At 38.6% G+C, this 26,354-nt stretch overlaps 1 protein-coding gene across 6 annotated transcripts in view; it reads right to left on the bottom strand.

Annotated features, from left to right (window-relative positions):
• The window catches only part of LOC117304427 (eyes absent homolog 1-like), an 86,731-nt gene extending 60,696 nt beyond the window's left edge, over positions 1-26,035 (bottom strand). For 4 of the 6 annotated variants that reach the window (XM_033788879.1, XM_033788880.1, XM_033788881.1 and 1 more), the window contains exons 1-2: positions 25,504-26,035; positions 6,456-6,517 (exon numbers count right to left, since the gene is read on the bottom strand). In XM_033788879.1, coding sequence (XP_033644770.1) covers positions 6,456-6,517; positions 25,504-25,563 — 122 coding nt within the window. In that variant the 5' untranslated portion in view covers positions 25,564-26,035. Of the gene's footprint in view, positions 1-1,631; positions 1,989-6,455; positions 6,518-25,503 lie in introns of those variants that run through there. The other 2 variants (XM_033788884.1, XM_033788885.1) reach the window with 2 other exon arrangements.
• Between the last annotated feature and the right edge of the window lie 319 nt (positions 26,036-26,354).

The following is a 26,354-nucleotide window of genomic DNA, read 5'->3' as shown; positions in this document are numbered from 1 at the left end:
AACCCCAACAATCGCCACAACGGATGTAAATTTAACCGAAGGAACTTTTACAAACGACATGACTGTAATTCATAACAGACAGAATGAATGGCAATGTATAAATTTTGAGTTTAGCAAATTAATAAAAGAGATTGATCATTGATGGACCCTTTCTCTTGAAAATGGCAGTATTTCAGATGAAAACGTGCACAGATTAATTGTTATTAGCACCAAGTTTACAAACTATAAGAATTCAGATACAATATTCCTGTTTCCTTTTTGCATCTTTCGGTTTGTGTCTCTTCCAATCGATTCAAAAGGGTTTTCAAATATCTTCTGGACAACTGGCCACTGATCAGAGTTTGGGTGGTAAAGAACTGGGACAGTAACCCCACAACCAAACAAGTCCGACGGTGGAACCTTAACAATAAAACAAAACTATTTAACTAGTCTCCTCCTAAAAGTTAAAAGCAGTTTCAATGGCTTCTGATTGATACACCTCCCCCAACAAAGATATTGACAAAACATGATGACCATCAACATTAGTGCTAAGTACCCCAGTGGGTAGAACAAGGGCATTACTCTGGAGACCACAATCTTGGTCCAGTCAAATGGTCTTTTTCAACCCAAGAATAACATTTCAAACAGAAGAAATATTATAAATATTTTCTTGAAATTTGAGCTCTTTTTAACACTTCAACAATTTCTACAGCCGTACAAAACTACCTTAATTCTGACCTTTCTCATGTAAAAAATTGTGATTTTTATTTGACTTGTAAGAAATAAGGAAGTGTAGCTTCCTTGTGTCAGACTAGCAAGATCATTTTGAAAACCTGATCACACCGGCTTGATCAAGTTCCCACAACTAACGGTAATGATCTGAAATTACACACCTCTTTAACATATCAGACAAGAATGTTCAAAAAGATGTAAATTAACTGAGGTTGAAATTATCAGAAAGTTAGTAGATGAGAACTACCCCCATAATAATGATCAGTCCTGATGCCTGGTGTCTTTAAGGGCAAGGACACTCTCTTTGGTAAAGGACACCTCTAGAAGGGAATTGTAAATTTCTATTGGAATATTTCAAGGAGCACCAAGGCAATGACCAGGGGCAATAGAGGCAATTGCCACTGTGAAGTATCAGGCCAGAAAAAATGAATCTTGCACATCGCACCAGAATTGTTTTAGACTATGCAATAATATCTTTTGGAGATGGTGGCGGTCGGATAATGCATCATTTTCTTAATTTCTCCTGGGAGAAAACAGTCACAAGTCTGTAATGGTGTCAGCTCTTTACAATAAAATATGATCTTTGTCAGTTCTTCTGCCGTAATGTGTATTACCATCTTATACGGTTTTCATTAAACTTAAGAGTCTTTAACTTACGTTTTTGTCTGAGTGAGATGTCTTTGGCTACGGCTATGGATGCATGGTCATTGGTAGCAGGGACAACATTAAAGAATAGGTATTTTCAGCAATCTGGCCGTAGCCACTGCACAAGTCATCAATTCAGAGACGCTACTTGAGTCTTACAAGTACTAGATTTATAAACCAGTCCAACATGACTGCTCTCCTGTTAAAGACTTAATGCTAAACTATCTATTTCAATAATCAATGATAAAGCCATCATGAAAATAAGAAACACTCACCATCCCATTAAAAATAGACAGCTCTCCTGGCCTAGTCTCTACACCATCAACAACACAGCATCAGTATAATGGGACAACACAAAATAAATAGCTCCCAGTAAAGGCGTTCTCCTTGTGCATTGGTTTACACTCCTCCTTGGTGTAGTGTATACAGTAGTGGGTTCTCACTGTGAGTAGTATAAGGTATAAATCTCCAGGTAGAGATCTCATCGACTACTCATGTATTATCACCACGCTACTATACTAAAAGATAAAAACACTGTCTGCTTGATGGGCGATGATGATGATCATGCAAGGGTTACCACTCACTTCGCCGGCACAATGATTGTATATGAAATGAATACCATTACGTTCCACACACTGTGTGGTGTGGTACTAGTCCTACTATACAGTGTGCACAACCTAACAGTCACTGTCTAGCTAACCTTAGCTTGTTAAGACCAACCCTCCAACAGCGCTCCCAACCAATGAGATCGGTCCTCCACAGTGTCACCGCATAATCCTGTCCACGGGGGCAAACTTGTGGTCAGAATTCACTGGGATTTCCAACATCTGTATCTCTAGTGAGAAACACCACTCAGCACGGCCTACCACACAATGCAGTGACAAATGAAAGGAGGGTCCTGGGCTGGTCTTGCTGTGGAGCTATCCTTGAGGGAAGGGGGGGGGGGGAGACTTCCTCCACTAACTACCTCTACCACTACTGAAGGACCAAGGGACCATGTACTTATAATAGATGAATCACCAGGGCCATTGTTTCATGTAATAACAATGGGGACTAGTCTTTGTTATGTAAATAAGATGCAACACCTTCTTTAACAAAGAGCTCTTTATTCTTGAGTTAGGAAACACATTTTTTGATACGATCTTTGATTCTTTATAATTTTATCCCAAAACAAAACTCACATTACACCAACACTTTGCAACATAATTAATACATCCACAAAAGAAAAAAGAAACAATAAACATCAGCCAATTATCAAATCAATGTGATTACATTTTCACATATCTATTGATCCACAATTCACCAAGCTCATTCTTGCCATTGGACATTTTTTGGTGTGAACAAAGAAGGAGCAGAAAAAGAACAAGCTTAGGTATACTAAGGCCCTTCATATATACCAGCAAAACCCAGATTGTTGCACCGCTGGTCTACCATCTGTTGTGTATTTAGTTGACCGAACCACAGCATTTGGTAAAGTTGGCAAAATTATTGAATATAACTAATCGCTGCACTTTTCATACTCAGTATATTGCATGTAAACATTGCGGGTATGACATTCAAGAAAATGCAGAGGAAAAAACCTCAGCTTCCAGTATGTTTTTGCCGAAGAAATCAAAAGCGTGTTGGAAACATTTGCTAAGTAATTATTTCATTTAAACATCAATCTATTGTGTGTTAAATACGGGAATAAGAGGGTAGCGACAAGTTCTTACACGGCCGTTTAAAGCCGGCAGGGTCGAATTGCGCTAAGAAGTAGATTACGCCCTGTTACTAATAGCTACGAATTGCGTTCTGGGTGATAATCTTGCGCGCCTGACACGCGGAAGCCAGCCGGTTATTAACACTGGTCATTATCAACTGTTTAAACACCCCCACGTGACGCACTCTCTACCAATAGGAGTAGAGAAACTGTCTGGCGTATTTATGAATAGTTGTTTAATTAGCATCAGGGTTAAATTTCCATCAGGGATAAATATTGTTATGTGTGTTTTATCTATACATCGATGTTATTATCATTTATATTGTGATAAAATCAAGGATACTTAAGTGAACTTAAAACGTAGCTTGAAAGCCCAAGGAAACATGTAAACAAGGGTGCTTGCTATGTGAACCAGGAACACCGGGGTTCACCCCTACTCTTCCAGGATAAGTGTCTGGGGTTCTTTTATGTGCACTACCAATCCTATACTAGCCCATGGGACTTCAATGTCTCATCTGAAGGCCAAAGCAATTAGGGTAAAGTACCTTACTCAAGGACACAAGTGCAACGATTGAGACTCGAACCCACACTCAGCTGATCAGACACACAAGAGCAACGATTGAGACTCGAACCCACACTCAGCTGATCAGACACACAAGTGCAACGATTGAGACTCGAACCCACACTCAGCTGATCAGACACACAAAAGAGACGATTGAGACTCGAACCCACACTCAGCTGATCAGACACACAAGTGCAACGATTGAGACTCGAACCCACACTCAGCTGATCAGACACACAAGAGCAACGATTGAGACTCGAACCCACACTCAGCTGATCAGACACACAAGAGCTCCAGTGTGGTGCTCTTATCCACTTGGCTACCAAAAAGCCACAATTAAGCACTTTAGGCCTAAACTCAGTGCTTTCCCAGAGTCTAGTGCTGTTTCATTATTTGACATAAAATTAAAAGCTTGTGATTTTAGTCAAAGGGTCTTTTTGCAGTTAAATATTTGGCTTTAAATTTAAATTATCCTCATGGAAAAATGCTGTGCCCCTATAAGAACAAAATTAAAGGCCTTGCTTTTTATAATAATATGATCCACACACAACGGGGAAACAACACCCTAAATTCCTCAACTGAATATTACCAAACACATTAAGGCAATTTGGAACAAATTAATTGCATCAAATACAACCATTGATTGACATTTGAGGGACCACCCAAATCAAAACAAACATGACAATGAAAACACATTGAAAATGTGCTTTTTAAAAATAACACAAACTGATACAACAAAACCATCAATCAACGCGCCACCTCTCTCCTAATAATTTTTTTTTAATACCCCCCCCCCTTTCCTTAAAAATAAATAAATAAAAATCCCACCACAAGACAAATCTATTCACAAGCAACTTGAATGGCATGTTAAAATGCCAGGCCTGGTACTATCCTAAATCCCTTTGTCTAAGAGTTAATTAGGGACCGTCTCGGATGGGCTTCAACACATCTTGGGTCCCCAGTGATCACGGCTGTATGTTGCACCATAGTTGTACACAATCCATTATTTATATTGCTGCTTAATAAATTTCGAAATGGCTCCTGCTGATAACATACAGTATATTGTATATGTATAAGAACTGGACAAGGCAGGAGGGGAACGGACAAAATCATTGGATCCTTTTGAATTAGTAAACAGTTCTTGTATAATTTCATAGGAAAAACCCATATTTGTGATTACTTTTTGTTCCATCTAAATAAACATGTTTTAACAACATTGCTTTCTGATAATGAACTTGATGTTGAGACTTTAGAAACGAATCCTTTGGAAACAGTGTCATCTCAAAAAGAATAGTAGATAGTTATCACCTCCATGGTTTTATGGAAGACTGTCAAAAATGTGGTTATTAATAGAGAATACAATGTAAACACAGAGATTACAAAAGATAAGCTCTACATGTGTGGGCTTTGGGTGTTAATTAGCACCTTTCAGCAACACTAGAGCAAGGTCACTTCTATATGGTCCTATTGATGCAACTACCCAATGATTGCCTCAGCTCGGTTCACCATGGTCTACACATACATGCTTTGCTCCATGGTTTACTCATGGTTTCTAGGGCCGTTTTTCTGTGGTTTATAACCACTATGGTTTACTCTCTGGAAGCTACAGTGTGAAAAAAAAACGCCAAAATTGCCCCTTTTCTCCAAGAAAAAAAGCAGCCTGCCTGCATCCGATGATAATAGGGCTAGATGGTAGGGGGTAGGTAGGCAGCTAACTTATTTACACAATGAAATCAAAGTATCAGAGATAAAACAATTCTGAACAGATTTTCCACAAGTCTAAACAAATAAGCGCAGCTGATAATAAATTTGTTGTAGGGTTTGATGACATGTTGTAATCATAGCCGTGTTGTCATTGACACAAGAACATGACAAATGTACACAATCAACAGAAATGAAAGAATAGTTGGTGTTGATGAGATTCAACAGTAAAACCTGTCCAAATACCATGGAAAATGTGGCAAATAAACACCTTGCTTTATAGAGCTGTCACATGTTTGTTCCTAAACAACTGTCTAAAATCTGATATATTTTTTTTTATAGATTTATTGATATTGAAAGACTTAATACACTGTGGAAGTTCCCCTTTAAATCTTTCAGGAACTCAGTCAGTAGGAATCAGTTTTCAGTTAAATGCAACTCAACTCACAGTAAATTGACAGTGAAATTTAACAGTGAATTTTCACTGATCAGACTATTAATTTCACACTATAAAAAGGTTAAATGGCACAAAACAAAGGGCTGTCATTGCAGCGACTCTTTAACGACTGTTGATTTACATCAATGACAGAAAAGGACAGTTCCTGTGAGTATCCGAGAAGGATTGTAGAAATGTGTATAGAACCTCCTGGAACCATTCTAATGACACTTTGGCTGCGTTGGAATGAGTGGCTAGAGCTTTGGCTGATGGACATCATGTATGCAATACACATTCATGTGACAATCAATCACAGCCACAGCCAAAAGTTGTTGCTTTTCTTCTTTATAATGAACGACACCAGGTCTGGAATTGTGACTGTCAGAGGGAAAGGTCATTTTCATTTTGCAGAGAGCACTTCCAGCGGAGCTACCAATATTTACATCTTGCAATCACAGATATTGTGTCCAACAATCAGGGAGATATTTAGGATTACATTCAACATACTATGGGAAAAAGTTTCCATAATCAGGGAGATTTTCAAATATTTTGTTTATCAGAACATGGCACACTTTTTTCTTCTTCAGGGAATTATCTGCAGAATCAGAGAGAGTTGGCTGCGCTCTGCACTTACTGGAGGTTATAAACCACAATGAGGTTATGGTAAAACAAAGTGATGTGATATTATGCAGCGTTCTTACCTGCTTGCTGACTGCGTGTGGTTCTCACTTACTCCGTCACTCTCTGTCCTGGCTCTTTTTACCTGCAAATCACACCCACAAAAATTACAATCATAAGTAATATTTCACACTGACCTAAAGTAAGAGGGCACATTTATAAAGTCAGAGGTGTATTAAATATCCTTCACTGACCAAAGAGGCTGGAGAATTTCTTTGAAATACGGCGCTAGTAAAATTTGTGAACGCCACTCACTGAGGTAGGATGGAAATTGGCTAAGCAGTGTGTATCTTGGATTTATATATTGTGTGTTGGAATGAGGAAGTCTCTCCGTTAAGGAACTTCTTACATCAGCCTAATTTATTCCTAAATCAGCCGTGATTGGTCAACTTGGTAATGTGTATGAAAAGTCAGGCTTACATCAGCCAATGAATTTATATTAAGGGTGTGGTGATAGAAAAAAACTTGTAAAACTTCATGTTGTAGGTTTAAAGACACGAAGTAGGTTTGTTATGTTCAATCAGAAGTTATGACTCAATTCTCATTGGTGGAAACAGGGAATGGGAAAGGGGTGCAAGTTCCAAAACCCAGCCCAAATCAAAACAATGATTTCAAAAGAGTCAACAACAAAGTGCTAAGCACAGGTTATCTTTAAAATATTGTGATTTGCTTGCAAAAAAGTTCTAATTTGCATGCCTGTATGCTTCGTTTTGAAAGGACAAGGGAACCAAGGCATTTCCTCCTTGGCATTTCTCCTTGGAAGAGGGCATCCTTTGGGGAAATTGTAAGTTTGTAGGTCGTGTTTCAAATTTTGCTCTGAATGAGTAAAATAGATTTATAATTTACACCTTTAAAAAAGGAACTTCTAACTGTTTCTATCTATTGAAAAATGAGTTTATCACAAAACTCATTATGATCATGGAGTCCCTCTTTAAGTAAACGAATTACAAGCAGATCTTCTATTTCAAAAGTAAAAACAAACAAAAAAATGAGCAAAACAGCAATCCTGTTTTGATAAGGGTGTGTGGAGTTTATTTAAAAGTTGTTACATTACATTACATTACATTACATTATTTCCTCATTGTGGTTTGTTTTCAACTGTATTTCATATTTGCATTGACAGGAAAACCCTCTACCTTCCTGGCAGTGGGAAATGACGTTTGGCTCTCAGATTGAAAGTTGAAAAACGTGGAAATCATGATAAAGCAACAATAAAACCATTACATGTAAATTGACAACCTGTTTTTTTTTATAGGTCACTCCAGGTCAGCTTTTTCCACGGAAATACTGCCCCCAAATCTTGACTTTAAAGTATCACAAGCTGTAATTTACTATAATATATATTACATTTGTTACAACAAGTTGTCAAATGTACCTCCTGATGATGAACATAGCATGGTCGAAATGTAACATAGACCATTGGGTTCTTTTCAGGACTACTCATATACTCAAAGAGGGTTTACATGGTATTTACTACAAAACTCCATCCATCATAATTGTACATGTTGGAAATTCTAAGGAAACTTTTGAAGGGGCACCAAGGCCAAGAGCAGGGCAACAGGCCTCCCTGGCCCCCAGGTATTTCCAGGCATGCGTGGGCTGGCTGGATGTAAACAAAGTGACACATCCTACACTTTAAAGTGACTATTAGAAGTTTCCAAAGTCAGATCCAGGCCTAACCTTTCCCAACCCCATGAGGGAGAATCAAAAGAATGGAAGCTGACAAGATGGTGAGATTCTACTTTAAACACCAGCTCCGTCCGATAAAGTCACTAGACCCTCCTAGATAAACACCCAGGACGCATGTATGCATACCAAATCACAAACCCTGAGTCAAAACTACAGATAGCCGGGGCGAGGAACAAAAACAAAAAGACCCAAACACGGCCGGGTGAAGAACAACGCGATCCTCCGGCGACGATGATAATACATCATCCGATATAACGCCAATAGAACAGCGCGGTGTACTTGTATAAATGAGGCAAGATTTGTTTGTTTTGCTGGCAATTAAGGTCTCATCTCTACTCAGTCAAAACATGACAAATGGTGTTTGCGATGTTCGTCCATGCATACTACTCGTCTACCTTTTTTCTCATCGTTATCTTGTAAAGTATGGTTTTAAAAAAATAAAAGAGAGAAAAAAGAAAAAAGAAAAAAAGTCTGATGCTAATTCACCTTTAACGGCCATTAAGGGGCGTCCAATCGGGATTGAAATCCACCCCGTTGCCAACCCCCCAACGAGGACTGCTGGGTAAACGTCGAGACACGTTCTGGTATTTACGTAGCATGATCGGACATAAAGCGACTCGCGGACCGATAAGGCGTATGTTTCAGCCCACTGACAATGCTACATTAAGGGCATGTTTGCACCCGCATTGATTTGTGCATAGCGTGTGAGCGTCTGACAAGGGTAGAGGTATACATGTACATCTACTGGGATACCAAGCCTTTATCGGACCTAGGTCATCTATCCCTTGTATCTCTATACCTCCCACAAACGCAACACTTTCAATTGTTTGTTTGCTTACATTTCTAAACCAAACAAGAAACGGCTCATTATGCGCCATAGAAAACTTTCATCTCAGTAAAATATATAATTTTGACGAGGAAATTTTGTTGTTCTTAGCGCTGACAAGAAATGAACTGCTTATGACAGATTCCTGCTACTTTCACAGCATGGGTCCAATTCCTTCCTCAGCACAGACAACTCTTACTTAGCAGAAACAGGTTACCAACCAAGATACAAGGTAATGTATATTGATAGTGACTGGTTCCCTGCTAATTTTTGCTAGCAAAAGAATTAGCTAAGCATCTATTTCTGCTGAAAAACTTTATGAACATGGGCCCTGAGTTTGTAAATGAGTAGAAAACAAATGATGCTTTACTTGTTTCTACTGGACAAAAATAAATAAAATGAACCCGAATCATGATTCGCAAGATTATCACGCATGGCTCGTATTTGTGTTTATAAGCAGCTCTGAAATTGGGCCCTTCTTGGTAAATAGATTCCCTACAAGAAACCATTCACCGCTTACCAGCTGTGGGAAATTGGAGTCAAAGCTTTCACACAATGACAATTGACATTTTGTTACTTTTCACAACCCACAAGAAAAACTCTCAAACAATGTTTGTTTTTTGGTTCTCATATGAATGGGAGTTGTATGCCCAGCTGCAACATCTATGTTATGATGATTTATTTGTAACAGATTATTTGTATGCTTATCACTGTATTTGTTGAAAATACTGAGCCTTTGACATAAATATTTGATACATTGATTTGAAAGTACAACCCCTCACCTCCTACAAATGATGGAAATCTTTTATAAAGATACTTTATAAACATGTGTTTTGCACATCTGCATGAAACCAACGCGGGAAAGTTAACATTAAAACCAGAAAAATAGGCAAGATACAAAGGCTGTTGGTCCGGAAGGGGAGAGTAAGAGAAGGGATGGTTTGAGGTGTTACACTATAGATCCCCAGTTATCGATACCCAACTCCAGGTCTGAAGTTTACACACACAATGTTTAAGCCCGACTTTGGTTCTCCAAAACGCACAACTCAATGTAATCCTATCACGTGAGCTAACCACAGCTTTTATGACATACCATTACCCAGCCTACCTTACCCCCAAATTTCAGCACAGTGCAAAAAAAAGAAAACAATCACACTTGGAAACCAGACGAAAGTCCGTCAGCATTTTTTAACCTTTCAGAAACTTTTCCAGAGCAAACACCTCAAGCTTAAAAAGTTACTACCCCCACTTATTGCCTCATTTCCTCCAATTCAGCAGATATACCCAAGAGAAAATAATAAATTCTCTTTCCAAAAAAACTCTACTGAAAAACTGTGTAAAGAAAAGAGAGGAAAAAGAGAGAAATATGGCATAATTATGAACTGTTCTCGTCAAATAGAAGGACTGACACATAAATGCCTGGGGCACATGGACAAGGGAGAGAGTTGGACAAGGACAATAGCCCAAACCTTGGGGTAAAGTACAACAAAGTACGGCGACATCGGATGCACTTTCCACAGACCCATGCTTTGGGCACAAAGGGAATGAATAGACCAGAAAGGAAGGAAGAAAATTGGTTCAACTCTCCGTCAAATTAAACCAGTTATTTCAATGCAGCTAAAATTGATGGCATTTTGACAAACTTAAGGTAGGTCACTGGCGAATTTCACACCCAAACATTTGTCAACCGAAAAGTTGAATAAAGCTGAACTGGTAGACAACAGCTGATTATTTCTGGGTGCTTTAGCTAAAACCTGCTGCGTTATGCACCACGCTTCATAACTTGAAGAAATCTCAAACAATACAACCCGAGTAATATGCCTGTGATTTTTTTTTTTTGAGAACTCGGGAAAGTACTGAGTATACAGTGCTTACACACATCAGTGTAAGGGTAACAGCAAATAATATTCTTTATCCCTGATGCAAATTTAACATCTATTGCAGAAAATCTTTGTTTCACTTTTTGCCTTAATGAATGGCAAAGGATGAAATAAGAAAGACTTCCTTTAAAATAAAAACCCAGAACTTCTCCATCTGAAACTAAAAGCTGACACAGCTGGCTCCAAAGCCAAACTCTCTCTGTTTTCACACCGTTAGAGAAACTTCATAAAATGGGCCCCGGCCGCAGGCTAATGAGTCCTGAAAGAAAGTACCACCGTGCGATACCCAGCAGGGAGGCGGACAAGTTTAGAGTAATTACTCATACCAATTTTAGGGTTCCACCCTTCGATCTATTTTTCTTTTTTGGAAGCTGGTATGAAGAATATCTCAGGCATGTCTTGGGGGGTTGATGACCTAGTCTTGGTCGGCAAGATGGCCCGATAAACTTCAGATGCTTCACATTTCAGGATAATGAAGGACAAAGAGTCAATCGGCTCATGGTAATAATGCTCTCCTATCATTGAATTTCTATGCTTTGGTCGTTTATTTATAACTAGGATGTGTTCTGATTAGACGAACCAGTCGCAAGCCTGATTTTCAATTTTCACACTGCCAAATCGGTTTTGAATTTACATGGACTTGGCTATAACAACAATGACTAATAATAATGTCTGTGGTATGGTTACAGGTTCCATTCCCGGCAAGGCACGTTATTGATTTGAGATCAGTAAGAGATGGCTTCAAAGGGGACTGGGGAAGGGACTTATCTACTTGTCCTAATTTCCAACAGCTGACATGGTTAACAGTTGCTTGCGCTTGTCCATTGTAAATGCAATTGTAGGTATCGGAGGTGACGTATCTGTAATAGAACCTACTTTTCTGAGATGTCCCTATTACTAATCCTATGATAATCTTTGGGTGCTACTTAAAAAGAGTATTTGTTTTGTTTTGCATTGGCATGTTTCTATAAATTTCCAGCATGTACCCTGGAAAAATTGAGGTGTTATTATTGACACCATGGCTGTTGTCACATAGGCACTACATACCGAAAATTTCTTCAAAGTCTTCTCTACAAAAAGTTGGTGTGTTGTTTTCAGTATCTATATAATACAGATCATAACTCTGCTGTGGGTGCGGAAACTCAAAGACTGTTAAAAACTGCGATTGTCAAAAAACACTGAGTCTTAATCTCCCCTTGTCCCCCTCCCAAACAAACATTGTTTAAGACCTCCTTGTAATGGCAACGACATCCCTCTAAACAAATCAAGATTTTGCGGCAAAAAAACATGGAATCTATTACACCAGCAGGTGTGTCATCCCCATGCCCGCCAATGCCCGCCTTTTTATGTCGTGCTGCTGGTCGCTAAGGAAATTTGATTTACCGAAACATTTCCTTTTTGCACAAGACTTACAAGCCCGGCTGCCTCTGAGTTAATTTAGTATGACCTGCTTTTTGTTTTACCCGAGGAAACCGTGAGGCGTGGTTTAAATTTCCGACTGTCAGTAGTGTGCCTCGTCAAGATGATGAAAAATATTTGACATTTGTAGATGGTTAGAGAAAAATTATTTAAGGAATTCAAGAGCGGGAGTTAAGATGGTAATTGTTTTTGTTTTTCTTATGTTGGGGCCAAGACAAGCTGATGATAACTTTGATCTAATACTTGACACTGTGTTTTATTAGTTAAACAACTTGACTTATGTTTTTAATTGCTTTATAGAAAGAAAGAGCACTATTATTCAACTTCAAAATCTGAGAAAAGAATCATAAAACCAACCACGGTCATTTAAAATCTTTTAAAAATCGTTGTGTTACCAGCTGCTTCAAAAATTTGCCTTCAAACTGCGTTTAGCTGCAAGGGAACTTGGTGGTCTAGTTATAACACATCTTCTCTAGAATGGCAAAGGTCGTGGGTTCGAGTCCCACCTGAGTAATATGCCTGTTGATTTTTACTTTTACAGAACCTTGGAAAGTACTGAGTAAATAGTGCTTCAAATACTTTTCTTTATTCCTGATGCCACTTTAAAGTCTATTAAAATAAACAGAACCAAGAGAAATATTTAAAGAAAATGGTTTTGTTTACTTGCTAGAAGAAGCGACAATTAGGAACCGAAATCAGGATCTTTTTGGATGATGACAGCCTTCCAGTTAAGGGTGACGGAGTGGGTCTGGTAGCGATACAAATTGTTCACTTAACCTCTCTGATAATCACTTAAACTGTACCACATAATTATCTGACCTCAATTTAAAGTCTAATTACTTAAAGACGTAAGGCCTAAGAATCAGGTCAGGTGACAATATCTCGTCATGGATGAGGTCGACCCAACATGACTCAACTTTTTTTCTTTCTGTTCTTCTACACTTCGTCTTGAAGACGTAATAACTTCACCAAGACCGAATTTGGCACACCTGCGAAACTTAAGAAGACGTTTCCCCAAATGCACTTACCGAAACCATATAATTAAATTAAAAACGGTTTCCTTTAAAATAATCCTGTAGGAAATTGAACGCATACACAGGATTTGCACAAGTAGATATGACCAACGTCTTTGGAGTTTAAACGCAGCTGGCGTGGAAAAGATAAATGAAACGAGAATAAATTTATGCAATATTAGACGGACGGTCCATCAACTTGACAAAAATATCCGAGTAACTTCTAGACCAGATTCCTGTGAACAATTGTTGTGGAAGTTAACAACGGACACAGCTTGAAACTAACTCTGATTAAAGTTTGATATAAAATATGACTAACATTTTGTTTAGTTTTGATGAAAAATTTAAATCTGAGTCATCTTAAGTTTGGTTTGAAAGACTTGCCAATCCCAAATTTCCTACTAAGAATATATTGGCCAAACATGCAGAGTGTCGTGTTGGCATCAAAATATTTGTTTACAAATTAAATAAAAATATAATATTTGTCGGAATGTAAGCTTCCAGAAGACAAATTTGTTTAAAGATAACTTGTTTAAGGAAGAGACCCTCCATTTCAATAACCTAGTTTTTAAAAGTTAATAAACAAAAATGATTACTAGTACAACTAGTTCCTATCTTGGTATTTTGTTGTTGTCAGCAAAAGGTTTTAATTTGCATTTTTTGTTTTGATTTTTTGCTTTCTTGGCAGCAATAAGGCAAACTGTTTTTACCAGACTATCTATTAGAAAGTCTGGTATTGTAGCCTCACACGGACTGGTTTGAGAACCTTACCTGACTCCAATTGTACAGTGAGTGAAAAATCTGGCCAGAAACTCTTAAAAGTTAACATTTCTATTAAAGACGTTCTGAACTGCCCCTACTATGACTAACTCTACAGTTAAGAAATCTCTGTGGTTACTTTCAGCAGCATCTTCCTTTAATGAGACGGCTAACCACGTAGAAGACTTTTCAAGAAATCTTTTCCCAAATTGATTGGAACAGGTATTTTTTCCTGGGAGGGGAGGTACAAATCTGTTTTCTTCCTTTTTTAATTGGATGGAGATTGAATGACATAAGAATTTGATAAAAAATGGACAGCAAATTTGTCCTAATATTTTTACAGGAAGACGGGGAGGTTTGGGGACAATTTTGCTCTATTCAGGTAGCACGATTTCTGTAATAGTCCTGCCCACTTTGCTAATTGCATTTCCAATAACATCTATCAATTGTAATTTGACGTTTGATAAGTTATACATACACTCTTATTTGTTGGTCTATTTCAAAAATTTACATTTCCTAAATGGGTCAAAAAGTTGCTTTCAATAAAAAAAATCACAGAATCTCCTGATTAAAGAATGAATGTATTGTACTTAGTAGTATTTTCAGTAATCTTACAACTGTCCGTTTGATCTTACAGCAACTTATTTCACCATTTCAAAAAAGATGAACAATACATTATTGAAAAGAGCTAATTTTGTAATTTTGTTCAACAACCAACAAAATGCATCACATTACACCAAACCCGTTATAAAATAATCACCCATACAAAAAAACACTATTGTGCTGGATCTGGACAGTTTTCTAAAAAAGATAAGACAAATAAAATAATCCTGAACTTCTTGCTCTCTTTACTGGCGTTTGATTCTGTAACAAATCCTTTTTTTTTTTATGAATGTAAATATAATTATAACACCATTTATACTTCATCACTCTAAATCTTCCATTTCATTACCGGCCAGTGCCCTGAGGTTACTCTTCTTTTGTATTCTGCCCCAAGTCATCCGAATTTTATCCAATTATTCCGCCCCACATAACAGCCCTTGTCTCCCCCAAGTCTAAAAAACACCCCACGCCTTTGTCCCACTGTCGTTATTACGCTATTTATAACGAACCGACCCCACACACTGTGCTCCAACAACAAAATAGTTTAACAAAAAATCCTAAACAGAAACACTTTTCTCCAGCCAAGCATAAAGAGAGGAGAAAAAGAATGAAATCATTCAGATTAATACGGGTTTTTTGATCAATTTAAATACCCTGAGTGTCTGTGATTGACAATAGAACTTCAGTTCAGCGGGTGATTGTTTATGAGGCAGTGTTACCGCTATTGTAGTGGGCGTATATGATGACGGGTTAATGCCCTATCAAAGCTGTGCAGCAAGAGTTCAAACTGTCTTCTCTATAAGTCTACATACAAACAAATTTTGTTTTCTCATTAAAGAAATATTTGTGCGAACTCTATCCTCCCCCAGGCAATACAGATTCCCTGGCAACTGTCCGTATCCATCAGAATCTTTTAGTGTTTGGTCGCTTGCAATAGTTCTGAGGTTCGGACAACATTCATATGCATGTACTGGGTCAAATAAACTCAGGTATGGTGAAAAATTTCACAAATAGCTGCAATTGGGGACCCCATATTGTCCCTCCTTTGTTTGTACTTTGTTTGCAGAGGTAAATTCTACAGAGGTTTTGCCCCTGATTATGGAAAAAGCAAATTAATATCTGCAAGAATTCTGCACTGTTATATACAGGGTGTCTATCTTGTCAGGAACAAATAGTATGCAAGATTCCAGTGCAACACCCATCTGTGTTTTTGTTTTCCACCCAGCCTGTTTATAACCAACAGTCCTTTCATATTTTATCACATTATACAATGACACAAAAATGTTTTGTTTATTTTGTTCTAATTGAATCAAGATGTTGTCTTTTGTGTTTTTGTTGTTCCTTGATAACTATCTCTCAGTGTTTTCTTAAAACTTAAAGGATAATGTGGGTATAATTTGAAATGAAATGACTGTGTTTTAACACAAGGTCTAATAGGTTCTACCTTTACTGTTTCCTAGTTAAGAGTACAGACAGAATGGCACAGTATTGTCGCCCAATTTCCAAGCCCCGAAATAGAAAAAGGACTTCATTAACAGTGCAGGGAAGCCACTGGCATAACTGACACGACTAAGGAGGTTCTACACTGACGCAGTTTTGTTTTTACAGCGCAATTCTCTCACAACAGCTTAGAGGCACAAAAATCCTGGGAGAAATGGGGTCATATATTGAAAAGAAATTGCTGGAGGGTCACCAAGTAAAAGGTCAGGCCAAATTTCAAAGATGGCTTGCCAGCTACATGTATTTTTTATTAATACACTAGGATAGTGTTGGGAGATTGTAAAAACTGACTCTGTATATATATTTTATTAATATGCAGAGGTACAAACCATAGCACCACTTTACTTTATGTCAAGATATTTGTCTCTCTCAAGTAAAATACATTTTCATTTCACATTTCCCAAAATAAATTGGTTTACATTTTTTTAAATTAAGCTGTATTTGTGGCCTCGAGTGGAAAATAGCCGTCACAACTGATCAGAATAAATATAAATTATGCATGAAAAGTCAGCTAATCAATATAAAAACAAAAAATAAAATTATTGTAAGTCAATCAAATCAACCTCTCAACTTCATCAGAATATATCAAATAATTTGCCCAATAATTCCCAAACCTGCGAACGAGCCCAGTTGACACAACCAGACAGCAGGCAAATATTACATGAATTGATAATAGATTAGGGACAATAAAACATATCCCCAGTAGAGAGTGCATCTTCACACTTTCAGTAATGCTATTCATTCATCATGGCCATTTAGCAATTTAAAAGCATCTCAGAAAACTCTTTCTTACATTGTCTGTACATGTTCTAGTCCATCTTGCATTATAAATCCCCCATTTCCACCACTCTATTCGGGCATCTATCATTATCTATGAGAAGGGGTTAATAATTGGTACATTTAGGCTCTTAGCGTGGATGCTAGAGAAGAAGCGTTCTGGCAATGGGGTTTTGCATTAATGGACTGGCCGGGGGAGCCTCTGTGGGATTTGCGCATCACTCTCAGAGAGTCAAGCCAATTCCCATTAAAATACCACTCATCTTCGGCACACACCATCGCCACAGCGGCGGGGGAATTGGCCCTGGGAGTCAGCCACACTGTGACCATCTGTGCACAAGGCTGAGCAGCTACTCGCCAGGGTCTATATACGCGGCCAGTGGGTGCCGTTTAGTCAAAACTAGGGTAGTAGAGTCTTTAGTATTTGTTCGGGTCCTGATTGCTAAACAGTCGCTAGCAAAGACTAATATTTGTGTTTGAGTAATCAATTGAAGACCACACTTTACCGGTGGTGCAATTCCATAAACTATGATTGCCGAGGAACCATCAATTTAACATGTTTCGTGGGGGAGGGCATCAGTGCGGTAATGGTGCCATGAGAAAAGAATTGAAGCGGATGGTCATGGATTTAATTCAATGACAGGGAGGGAGGGTGAAACATTAAACAAAAATAGGAAATAAATAAAGAGGAATGATTTTGAATCATCTCATCATACTCGCCTTCCTATCATGATTAATGAAGAGGTAAGGAGTCAAATTGAGTGGCAATTGAGAATAAATTTATTCATAATATACCTATCAGTTCGATTGTAGTTAATTTTAAGTGTATAATTTTATGTTTATAATAGAGCAGAATCATGAACAGAGTTTCTATACACAGAAGATTAAAGCACAAGGTCACATAGTATATTAGAGGCAGCTAAAATACAAACACTAAAAACATGAATTTCTACAAATCAAAATATAACAGCTGAACTGAGTTAGATGTTTTAGGAATATGGTTGGTAGCTTAAACTGGGTCAGTACATGGAATATAACATGGTGACCCGATAGTTGTTTTGATAACATATGCACAAAGATATGCGCATGACAATGTTGGGTTTTATTTTGGTTCACAGGAAATAATACATTAGTAGTCATTTTCCCAATCGGGTTTCTGAATGTACTCTGATTTTAACCGTTTGAGTATTACAGCAAGAAGTGTTCAGGGAAAACGATGACAAAGATAGACTATGTGCTGCTGTGGCTTAAGACCAGATTAGTAAACAATGAAATAACCACCCAAGCTATAGGAGAGAAAAGCCCCACGGCAGAAATCTCTCTTGAATTTTCCCCCTCACTTTTCCTCTCATTTAACTCACAGCATTTTCTCTGATTTAATGACGCATGGTTTTAAATGAAGGCTCTATTTACAGCGACCCAGAGTTCAATATGGTACAGGATGAAATTCATGACCGAAAAAAATAAATCGTATAAATGATGTAGGGAGATGCTGGTCACCACTGTGGGGTTAGACTGAGAGATGAAAAAGAAGGCTCTGAGGGCCTAATCATTAAGCATGGTTACAGGCAAATCCAATCGAGTTATGAACTATTTTGCAGCATCCTGAGCAGGGCCAGAAGCAACTGTCTGCATGTGAGATGAGTGTGTGTGTGTGTGTGTGTGCTGTGCACCGGTTCCATGGTCTGAATGCCGGGCAGCCAGCCGGGCTCTAAGTGCATCGCCTTGAGCAACATTTCTCATCAGACGGGGCCTCGTCCGTGCTGATGCCAGAGAACTCTCTCTCTCTATCTATGTCGTCTCTCCCCGCTGTCCACAGCGGAGGAGTGCGGCTGGAGAGAGCTCGCATATTACGGCAGATCAGCGGGGACAGACACTCAACCGGCATGGGATTGCACAGCAGACTGTCAATCAAAGGCATCGGTGTGGATGGGACCCACCATTAGAGTCATGAAAGCCGATTTTCATGTCGGTGAAACATGGACAGAGCGTTCGGCAACAGCACACTTGTATCCCGAGTGATTGTGCCAAGGATGCGAGCGGCACGTACGAATAAAAAAAATCTAAACAGATTGACATTGATTCAAATAAATATAACCTGCGTACATGTGACTTGCAGTTCTAATACATCACACCTTCAAGGTATGAAGTCTATAAAACAAAATATAGACAAAAATAATGCATTCATAAAAACTGATTTTCAGCTATTGTTATTATGAAATGCAAGACTTAACTTCAATAAGAAATTGTGCAAGTTAGTTTTATCATAAAGAAAGATTTTCACATTTATTTTGACAATTATTTCAATTTTCTCAGTCTGAAAAGTCAAAAATTAAAACTGGGGAAATTGAATTTTATGCTACATATAAATATTTTTTAAATTGTGTTGTAATCTGAAATTAGTTGACATTCACTCACAACCCTCTCAATTATTTGTAGAACTTTTTACTGTTTCATATAACTTTTCAATGTATATGTCCTTTACCCTAATACTTTTGCTTTCTGTTTTGAATCTGAATGTTACTTTTCCCAGTAGTTTTGGTTTTTATACGTAGATTTTTTTAAATTTCACCCAAGAGCATTGACCTTTCACTGTGACTCACAATTTCATCTAGGCCTACTCTAGTCTAATGCCTTGCTCATAGTGTTGATTTTTAAACTGAGATTCTAGTGTATACAAAGAACCAGACTACTTTATCATACTTTCAGCGCTCTAGCATGAAATATATTTTTGAAGTAAATTTCACTGATTTGTGCGACTGTATCACGCAAGATCAAATCTGTGTAGGATCTTTCATCGGAAACAAAAAATTCATACGTATACTGCTTGCTTTATTTTTCATTAAACTGAACTTCACCTTAAGAATTAATCAAACATTTTAAATGTATGCCCAGCATTTGTTATTTTTGAACATAAAGTGGGTAGAAATGTCTGTGTAAGATTCACTGATATTGATGAAACCTTAAAGAACGGTAAGAAGTAGATTGGATTTGGAATGGTAAAACTGTTAACATTTTGTTACCAAAGTGTCCCTGAGGAGATAGTCTTTGATGAGGGCATGATATTCTTTTTCAGATTTTCACAATTTTGATAGTCAAAACATGCAACCATGATTCCAATAAAAAGACACCAACTATGCAAGAGGTGTTGCTGGGAGGTAAATCAGCTAAACACAGAAAAAAGCGAGAAAAAAGTGCATCTTCAAGCTTAACAATGATATAAACACTTTCAGTTTTAATAGCAGCTAGGCTTAACCCTGGGAAATCCCCACTGAAAAAAAGAGAGAAGATTTTCAGAAGAACTGTTGCAGGAAGTTCCTTTACAGACCTCCCTGTGATTTCTGTGAATTTCAAAAAAGAAAAAGAAACCAAAACATGTTCTCACTGGTTCGCGATTAAAATAGGTATCACCTATAAGTTAAATCTCATCACTTTCAAGAAGTTCATGGACTATCTTATCTTCTGCATAAATATATTCCTGTTCGTCCTCTTCTGTGGCCAATTTCTACTGATGAAAACTACACTTTCCCCATCCATGGTCAAAGAGCCTTCAACCTCATTGCACCTTCATTATATTTCTTTACACCTTCACATATCGGCTCCTGGTGATGCCATTAGAGCACACTGGTTGAGACACTGCGAACAACCAACTGACCTGATTCAGAGCCAACAACCTCTACAACGAATACTTACGACACAAAAATGAACTGGGAACTAGCCACAGTCAATACATATTGAACTGGTAACTGTTATCCATTACTACCCAAATCTGTTCTTAGTTACCTTTTCGTAATTAAATCTAGTTACCTTGTCCAGTAATAGTTACTTTTTTGTAAGTCACTTTAAGTCAGGGTTTATCATCATACCAATGAAAGTGCAGAGTACCCGTCACTCATCTCAGACATTTATCGAGCCCTTTAGCCTACTTTAAAGAAAACCATGAAGCATCGGTTTTGGTTTCTATAGCTGGTTGTTCTGAGGAACAAAACATGACCCTAAAGAACCCAAGTGAATGAGAAAACTCAATAGCAATTGTGATACAAAGACACTACTGAGAGTAAATATTCATTACAGAGTGGTTCCTAAAATATGTAATAAGAAAATGGTATACATTTATAATGTGCCATGTCTGTCAAAAAAACTGATGCCGAATTAATAAATTGGTGGATATTGTTAAGAACGCTTTGATGAGACGAAGCCACCATAAGACAACACCTACAACGGTATACAAGGTGAGGTCTTTGATTGAAAAAAATGATCTTATTTTTGTCACTTACTCAGCAAATTGTTTTCACATCTTTTTTTCTCGCCCGACTGCAGCAACTACTTTCTTCAACTTCCCCCATTTGCACCCTCCATCTACCCCCAGGCAAACTATCTAATTTTCCCCCTCTACTCAGAACATAATCTGATTTAGACTCACCCCAATATCATGAGAGATGCAGGCCTGGACAAAGCCTCGCTCCAGTACCCCCCTCTTCGGTCCAGCCTTCCTCCATCATGGTTCCTTGAACCCAGCCAAGCTACCACGCAAATCTCTCATGTTCCAAGACCCATTTCAATTTACAAGCACCCAACAACATTAAATGGACAATTACCTATCCTCTAAGCCCCTCCTTATTTTTTTTCCTTGCTTGAAATGTAATTCTGTTTTCGGTTGGTCACAATATTAAGTGTGCCCCTCATATCTATTTCACCCTAGATTCTGTAAATTAAATTACCCCATAAACACCATTGGATTAGGAGCAGAGTCACTCCTAGGTCCTTAAGAGACCTGGGTGGAATAAATCCTTTCATTTACCGGAGTTTAAGTTGACTTGACTCCAGACATGTCACTGTGAAAAAAACTTTATTCAGAAGAAGAAGAAAATAAAAAGTGCAGCAGGATTAACTGCAAACACAAAAATAATTGAATTACTTTACGCTATAAGCAAAGATGCTTTTCCTGATATCGTCTGCAACAAGCTTTCGGAATGTGGCTTTGGATTGTGGCTTTGGATTGCAGCTTTGGATTGCAGCTTTAGATTGCAGCTTTGGATTGAGACTTTGGATATAGTCGCTGTGGATGGAGACCTCAAACATGGCAAGTATTTGTGCTTACTGACAACGGGTGACTATGGTTACTGCCGATGGGTAGTGTGCCTCATGGTCTGAATAAAAGATGTGGATAATGGCTGTGGATTGTGGCTATGTTCTAGTTACTTTACCTAGTGAGTCTGAATACTTATGTATACTGGCATTGGAGACTCAAAGGCCCTCAATCAATTAAATGAAGTTAAGTCACAAACTTTCAACCAATCAGTGGTTTGATTGTATGGCAACAACTGATTACAAAAGGTTGGTTAATCAGGTTGGCTCAGTGGTTCTGTGTCCCTGCCTTTCACCTCTGTGGACCCGGGTTTGAGTCCGGACTGGAGCCTTGCATGTGTTTTTTTTTAGATATTGCTGGAAATCTGGAGCGAATATGTCCACGCAGAAAGAATAGTTCCTATCTTAGATTCAAATTTTGGATAAAAACTGATATCTTTTTTTATAACCACATTTCTTCAAAGTGAAATGTTTCTCAAAATACCTACACAAACTGCTTTAGGCTTCTAACCAACAGTTGCTATTGCCATTAATTTTTAGGGCGATTACAAAACCTATACCTTCTCTTTACCAGTCCTTGAAGTGCCCACATAGTTTTTCTCCAATCACCTGTCACTGACCAGTTTAAGCACAATTTGCACCATTAAAGCATGGAGGAATAAGCAACCTCTACTCTGCACAGGACAATCAATTACCCATGGACAAATCCCACTTAATCCACAAATCCCATCAGCTTCCCCTAATCTATTATCAACAGTCTATCATCCTTAATCCTTTAATCGGTTGTTGGAGTAATGACCAGTGTGTGTCAAAGTAAATCTTGTTATTGTGAGATCTTTCCTCATAAACAGCTAGCAATTATCACTCAACTGCATCCTTTAATCTGGTAAATATAACAGAAATTGCTGAAAGTAACTGTCACAGTTTGTGGGCAATCAGAAAAATACACTTTGAAATTTAAAGATGACATATAGCAGAAAAATTGAGTTTCTAAATTAGTATATTGCTTAAATTGTGAGATTTCCCACAAAATAGTTTGATATTTCTTCATCTACACTGGTAAAAGAAAACAAAAAGGGTAAAAAGAAAAGAGTTTACACCAGCAACAAGACTATTTTTTGGTGATGCCACACGGTGGAGGGTTTTTATTGCAATGGAGGCAGTGAGCTAAAAGCCCCAGCAAAGTGTTCAATTTGATTATGTACCATCATTTAGAGTGACAGCGGTCAAAATGCCGCTAAATTGACAGCGTTTGACTCCTTCTAAAAAAAGAAAGAAGAAGAAGAAAAAAGCGGCAAGGAAGAAAGAAAAAGGACTGTGACCTTTCCCTACCATCCTCCTCTCTATCTGTTTTGCCCAATATCATACATTTTCCCAGGGGTAAAAGTTGAAGGACCTGACATTAAGTAGCATCGTTCCATTGCTGTTAAATTCTTGGCTGAGGTTACCCAAGAGACCCCCACCAAATCATGACTGTACATATGCTACCAAATGTCCCCCCCCCCCACTCAAATACGACTTTTCAATATCAATTATCTCATCTCACTAATGCAAGTAGAAGATATTGTTTTAGAGACAGATAAAAGTCTTGCAGGTGAACTCCCTGCCCGTATACTTCTCTCTGTACTCTGTGAACGTAGGCCACTGTGCGAATATGCCATAACTATAAAATCCAATATTGTTATAAAATAAATGCACATTACTTATTTCTATAAACCAAATTATACAAAAGAGGTAGGAACACAATTCAAAAGTAGTTTCACTTCTATCAAGTTCTAAGGAACACAACTTACTCAGTTTCCAAAACAGAACAAGAGAAAAGAAAAAGGGGAACACTGAGCTTACACTTCTAGACATGGGATAACAGAGAGTCGGGAGTACAGAAAAGGTGGTTTAGAATCCATACAAAGAAACATTTGGTCTATTATAGCATATAATTCTTAACCACAATAGTCAAGGCACTTTTGTGGGCTAGATCGGCCAAACTTGGCTTTGATTTGATGTAGGGGGGCTTTCTTCAGTTAAGTACAACCAATGAAATTTTAACAGTATTTGGATAATAGCACTAAGCAGGTCTGAGTACAACAACGTATATTCATACTACCCCAGTACAAAGAAACCTTACACCTCAAACCGATTCGGGATAGACCCCGGCATATTTCTGTAGCATTGACCTGAGGTTTTTAGCATGGCGGCAAACTTCGACTCAAAAGGAGTGTAAACTTGAACGGAGGGGGAAAAAGTGCTGAAAAAGTGACTGGGCACGTACGGGAAAACAGACACACTACAAGTGCAAGGACCAGGGGTGCTGTTAGTATAATGAGAACAGGTTGAATAATGCTCCATAGCATTTTGGCCTCTATACAAAAACGTAGGCAGCTCACATTTTTTCTTCTTTGGGTCTCCTTCCATGACGGCACGTACTGCTAGGGCCGCATGTACGCCACAGCCATATTGTAACAGTTTATAGCTATAGTTTTATGCGGTGGCTACCGTTTGCTGCAATTTCCACTGTTTACACCCTCAATAATAAAACCACTCAGCATGTATGCATAACCCATTTCAAATACTCCCGCCTGGGTTCATTCTGCTGAATTGGCCCCAAATCAACTCAGGAGCCGTTCTATAGAGGCGGTTTGGAATTCGTCATTTCCAACCATAACTTACTCACCAAGTACTGGGGGCCGCGAAGATACAGTGATGATTTCGGGACAGATGTTTCTCTGGTTTTTGGAACTTTTCTAATAACCAATCAATCATACTGTAAAATCATGGAGGTGATATGGATCTTGGTAAAGCTCAATCCAGGAGTATGGGGTGAATGGATGCGCATATAGGGTACAGCATTGGTTATAATGGGCTAACCTGCTGTTACTGATAGGCCCATGTTAGACTGAAGGAGGGGATGTACTAGCAAGTGAGCGGTACAGCTTAAGTGATGAGAAAATTGACTGCATACATGTAAGGTCACATTGTTCTTGCACTTGAGCCCTATGTTATGGTGTCGTTTCCTAAACCTTGTTTAATGCTTTAAATCATCATTATTATGTTTCATTTTACAACAAAACCAAGCAAGATGACTCTCTAGGCTTGCTTAGGTGCCCTTTTCATCAGAAGATTTGTCTTGCCCTGACACAAACAAAGTATCAGGCCTGCTATAGACCATAAGCTAAGGCATAACTGTGTGATTTTGACAGACCTTCACATAAGAAACCATTATCATGTCTCATCATAAACTCTGTATCAATCTGTGCTGACTAAGTGTCTGTGTACAAGTGTTTATGTAAGGAAAGCACCCATGCTATATTAGCATGACACACATGCAGATGTGTGCCATACGACTTTGCCATCATTCCCTATAGTCCAAACATGATAGATTAGACAGTGCTGTACTAAACCTACTATATGACGGGTTAACACTCAATCTATCATTGTCACTCGATGAGCCCGCTGGCCCAGAGCCTAGAAAAAATCGCAATGACAATATTGCTGTAGAAATATGGGAAAATCTGTTTACCTTGTTAAAACAGCAATCTTGGGGTGGTATGAGCTGATGAAGGGAACCAACATGTATCATGCTGAGTTATCCATGCGAGCGCTGGTGAGTAACCTGGAGTCTAGATTCCTGAGTAGTTGATGTACTGTCATCAGTCTCAAACACAGAGACTTCGTATACATGGGAGTCCGTCGTGCATGTCACTTAATAACCGCATCAAAGGAAAAATCACATTTGTATGGTGGAGTGTGGCGAAGCGTGCACATGTGAATCAGAATGGGTTACTGCTGGGAGGTTGTTTTGTATAGCAGAGATTGGAGCTACGGTCGGGTGCTAATCGCCCCACAAAGCGTCTATTGGCGGTGTTGACAATTGGTTATTAACACTAGCCACAATGTTGCATTCACCGGGCCAAGACTTTAGAATGTGAAGGGGCCGAGTCACTTAGTGTATTGCACACACCTATATAGTGCACACACGGTAGGGTATGTCAGTTCAACCTCCCCGACACACAGCCTAAAACCGGGCGGGCTATTATGCGGTGAGCCGCGCCAATTCCCCGTGTGCACACTTGCGAACGGCTTGCAGATGAACTCGCCCCCGACAATAACCCCACAAAAATTTAATTACCGCAGTCCGGGGCAATGATAAATATTTTGGTCACAGGCACGAGGGGGGGAGAGGACACGTCTGAAATCAATAAAGCATTGTCAGGGTGGGAGCTTCAAATACTGGAAGAAAGTAAGCACAGGGGAAAAAACGCCTGTAGGCTGTACATACTAGCATGGCTAGAAAAGGGCGTCCATAATTACCAGCTTAGTCCTCTAGGGCTCTGTGCTGTTCCATGGACCCTCTGGTTCTCTCTCTTTTCT

Source organism: Asterias rubens, chromosome 21, assembly GCF_902459465.1.
Source record: "Asterias rubens chromosome 21, eAstRub1.3, whole genome shotgun sequence".
Classification (NCBI taxonomy): domain Eukaryota; kingdom Metazoa; phylum Echinodermata; class Asteroidea; order Forcipulatida; family Asteriidae; genus Asterias; species Asterias rubens.
The sequence above is the reverse complement of the archived record's forward strand: the minus strand, read 5'-3'. Positions and strand labels throughout refer to the sequence as shown.